This window comes from Cebus imitator, unplaced genomic scaffold, assembly GCF_001604975.1.
Source record: "Cebus imitator isolate Cc_AM_T3 unplaced genomic scaffold, Cebus_imitator-1.0 Scaffold188, whole genome shotgun sequence".
Classification (NCBI taxonomy): Eukaryota; Metazoa; Chordata; class Mammalia; order Primates; family Cebidae; genus Cebus; species Cebus imitator.
In genome coordinates, this window is record NW_016107503.1 from 4,941,353 (window position 1) to 4,945,882 (window position 4,530).

Genomic DNA, 4,530 nt, shown 5'->3' on the forward strand with positions numbered 1-4,530 from the left:
GCCTCCTGGGTTCAGGCAATTCTCCTGCCTCAGCCTCCCGAATAGCTGGGACTACAGGCACGCACCATCATGCCCAGCTAATTTTTGTATTTTTAGTAGAGACGGGGTTTCACCTTGTTGACCAGGATGGTCTCGATCTCTTGACCTCGTGATCCACCCGCCTCGGCCTCCCAAAGTGCTGGGATTATAGGCGTGAGCCACCGCGCCCGGCTGTTTTGTTTTTTTAAGACGGAGTCTCACTTTGTCGCCCAGGATGGAGTGCAGTGGCGCAATCTCAGCTCACCGCAACCTCTGCCTCTCAGGTTCAAGCAATTCTCCTGCCTCAGCCTCCCGAGTAGCTGGGACTACAGGCACGTGCTACCGCGCCTGGCTAATTTTTGTATTTTTAGTAGAGATGGGGTTTCACCATATTAGCCAGGATGGTCTCCATCTCCTGACGTCGGGATCCACCCACCTCGGCCTTCCAAAGTTCTGGGATTACAGGCGTGAGCCACTGTGCCTGTCCTACCTGTTTTGTCTGCTCTTTGACAAAGCTGACAAAAACAAGCAGTGAGGAAAAGATTCCCTACTCAATAATTGGTGCTGGAATAACTGGCTAGCCATATGCAGAAGATTGAAGCTGGATTCCTTTCTTACTCCATACACAAAAATTAACTGAAGATGAATTAAAGACTTAATATAAAACACAAAACCATAAAATCCTGGAAGATGGGCCAAGCGTGGTGGCTCACGCCTGTTATCCCAGAACTTTGGGAGGCCCAGGCAGGTGGGTCATCTGAGATCAGGAGTTTGAGACTAGCCTGACCAACAGGAGAAACCCTGTCTCTACTAAAAATACTAAATTAGCCAGGTGTGGTGGCCCATGCCTGTAATATCTGCTACTAGGAAATGAGGCAGGAGAATCGCTTGAACCTGGGAAGTGGAGGTTGCGGTGAGCACAGCTCGCACCATCGAACTCCAGCTGGGCAACAAGAGCAAAAATCAGTCTCAAAAAAAAAAAAGAAATTCCTGAAAGACAACCTAGGCAATACCGTCCTAGATTTAGGAACAGGCAAAGATTCTGTGACAAAGAAACCAAAAGCAATTGCATCAAAAGCAAAATTGACAAGTGGAATCTAATTAAATTTAGTACAGACGGGGGTTTTGCCATCTTGGCCAGGCTGGTCAGGAACTCCTGACTTCAGGTGATCCACTCACTTCAGCCTCCCAAAGTGATGGGATTACAGGCGTGAACCACCGCACCCGGCCAGACACTTCTCATGAGAAGACATACATATAGCCAACAAGCACATGAAAAAAAGCTCAATATCACTGATCATTAGAGAAATGCCAATCAAGGCCAGGCACGGTGGCTCATGCCCATAATCACAGCACTTTGGGAGGGCAAGGCGGGCGGATCACGAAGTCAAGAGATCAGGACCACCCTGGTCAACATTGCAAAACCCCATCTCTACTAAAAATACAAAAATTAGCTGGGTATGGTGGTGCTGTAGTCCCAGCTACTCAGGAGGCTGAGGCAGGAAAATCACTGGAACCTGAGGGGCGGAGGTTGCAGTAAGCTGAGATCGTGCCACTTGGACTCCAGCCTGGTGACAGAGCCAGACTCGTTCTCAAAAAGGGAAATGCCAATCAAAACCACAAGGAGCCGCCTCACACCAGTCAGAATGGCTATTACTAAAACGTCAAAAAGTTACAGATGCTGGCAAGACTGTGAGAAAAGAGAATACTCACACACTGTTGGTGCAAGTGTAAATTAGTTCAATCATTGAGAATCGCTTGAACCCAGGAGGCGGAGGCTGTAGTGAGCTGGATCACGCCACTGCACTCCAGCCCGGGTAACAGAGCAAGAAAAAAAAAAAAAATTATTAATCGTTTATCTGAAATTCATATTTCACTGGGGATCCTGTATGTTATCTGCTATGCTCTCCCCAAAAAATAAAAAGAAGAAATCTCACAGGTGTCTGTTCCACCCAATTGGTGATTTGTGTTCGTCTACTATTCTGTATTACATTCTATGATTACACTTAGAATTCTTGAAACTCTCCAAAAATTTATGTCCTCAGCATCTAATGTGACTTGTAATAGGTACTCAGCCCAAGCCTGAGACTGACGGAGAGCTAGCTCGCCGGATAAAAGCCTTTGTGTCACACAGCCCTGGGTTTAAATCTTGACTACACCACTTAACCAGCTGTGTGATTTTGGACAAGTCACTTAAAATTGGTATCCTGAACAGCAAAATGGAGACAGAATTTACCCTAAGGTGTAGCTGTAAGGTCTAAGTGAGATAAAGTAAACAAAATGGTATATAAAAAGCAATCTGTAGATGGTACCTTTGAAGATGATACAGGGAAAGGTAATGGAGTTAGAGACGAGGGAATGGAGGGAGTAAGGGATTAATAATCTATTTTCCTAATAGACATTATTTTGCGAAGAAAGGAGGACAGAAAACTATTACAATGAGTCCGAGAAGCAGAACTAAGGACAGACTCCAGCTTCTCTAAAGAAGACGGCGCTGGAGTAGAGATAGGCAGCAGGACTGGCCGGTCAATGACCGTCCCCCTGGGGGTAACAGGGGTAACCCGGGCCTGTCCGCCTCTCCAGGGCCCCGGGATGACTCAGGGAGTCCAGGGGGCTCCTTCCCTCCTGGCCCAGGGCCGCCTCTCACCCATGAGCCTCCAGCCCCCACCCCAGGCCCGCCCAACCTCGGCGATACACGCGCCCGGACCCAGCTCTCCCCCTCCAGCCCCGAGACAGCGCCTCACCACACCATAGTGCTTTCCAACACCATCTTGCCACCTTCCTCCCTCCCGACCGGTTCTCCGGGACGGCCTAACAACAACTCCTCTAATTGGCCCATCGCTCTTTACCAATCACAGACCTCAGCTTGGCCAGCTGCTTCCGCCTGCGTCCCTCGCGTTGCCTTCTGGGAGTTGTAGGCGCCGCCAAACAAAGGGGCGTTTTGAAGGTGGAGGGAACCGCAGTAACACAAAAAAACAGGATCTAGCCTCTGCGTTACCTGCCATTGCTGTTTTCAGTTGGGGCTTCCCGCCGGCTGGATCTTAGGGGAGCTATGGAGGAATCTTTGAAAATTCTGTGTCTGTTCTAGCTTTGTCATTTAAAAAAAAAAAGTGTCGGGATCGGCCAGGCGCGGTGCCTCACACCAGTGATCCCAGCACTTTGAGAGGCGAAGGCGGGCTGATCACCTGAGGTCAGGAGTTCAAGACCAGCCTGGCCAATATGCTGAAACCTCGTCTCCACGAAAAATACAACAATTAGCCAGGCGTGGTGGCGCACGCCCGTAATCCCAGCTACTAAGGAGGCTGAGGCAGGAGAGTCGCTTGAGCCCGGGAGGCTGAGTTTGCAGTGAGCCGAGATCACACCACTGCACTCCAGCCCGGGTGACAGAGTGAGACTCCGTCTGAAAAAAAAAAAAGAAAGAGAGAGAGATGGAGGGAGGAGGGTAGGTGGGAAGGAGGGAGTAAGGGAGGGAGGGAAGGAAGAAAGGAAGGAAGGAAAAAAAAAATAGGTGGGTGCAGTGGCACACGCCTGCAATTCCAGCTACTCGGGAGGCTGAGGCAGGAGAGTCGCTTGAACCCGGGAGGCTAAGTCTGCACTGAGCCGAGATCGCGCCACTGCACACCAGCCTAGGTTACAGAGCAAGACTCATATCAAAAAAAAAAAAAAAAGTGTCGAGATCACCAATGACGTTCTAGAGCTCAGTTCTCTGTAGCATTTTATTCATCTAACTACAAGCCCTGTACCCTTCAATTGAATTTATTTGTATATTTGTTTTTTTATTTACTTTTCTTTTCTTTTGAGACCGAGTTTGGCTCTTGTTGCCCAGGCTGGCGTGCAGTGGCGCGATCTGGGCTCACTGCAAACTCTGCCCCCTGGGTTCAGGCAATTCTCCTGCCTCAGCCTCCAGGGTAGCTGCGACTACAACACCTAGCTAAAAAACTAATAATGAGACTTCATCTCTGAATAGTTTTCAGAAAAGCTGAGATTAACATGCTTAACAGTAAAATATTAACAAAAAAAAATTTTTTAAAGAGTAAAATATTAAACCAGATGACGATTTTCAACTTTATTATCCTATGATTTTAATTTCCCTTTTAGTTTTACACTAATAGGCCCTACTTGTATCTGAATATAAATTACAGCACACAGCTAGAGAATCAGCACTAGTCGCTGCTCACCGCTAGAGGGAGCCTCTGATCATAAGAGAATTATCTACATCACTCACTCAGTAGTTATGAGTACGCTAGGAGTGACAAGGCCAGGGAAGCAGAACGTTTATGCCTAAAACATGTTAATATCCAACTCCTCTTAGGGAAAAAAGCTTTTTCCTTATCTAGTTAAAAGGCGGGCTGGCTGGGGCTGTGGGAAAATCAAATTCAAAACTTTGAGAATCTGGGCTGAGCATGGTGGCTCACGCCTGTAATCCCAGCACTTTGGGAGGCTAAAGTGGGCAGTTAACTTGAGGCCAGGAGTTCGATACCAGCCTGGCCAACATGGTGAAACTCTGTCTCA

At 48.1% G+C, this 4,530-nt stretch overlaps 1 protein-coding gene across 2 annotated transcripts in view; it reads right to left on the reverse strand.

Moving 5' to 3' along the window:
- PSMD4 (proteasome 26S subunit, non-ATPase 4) overlaps positions 1-2,872 on the reverse strand; it is a 12,110-nt gene extending 9,238 nt beyond the window's left edge. For both annotated transcript variants that reach the window (XM_017546286.2, XM_037744900.1), the window contains exon 1: positions 2,763-2,872. In XM_017546286.2, coding sequence (XP_017401775.1) covers positions 2,763-2,857 — 95 coding nt within the window. In that variant the 5' untranslated portion in view covers positions 2,858-2,872. The remainder of the gene's footprint in view (positions 1-2,762) is intronic.
- Between the last annotated feature and the right edge of the window lie 1,658 nt (positions 2,873-4,530).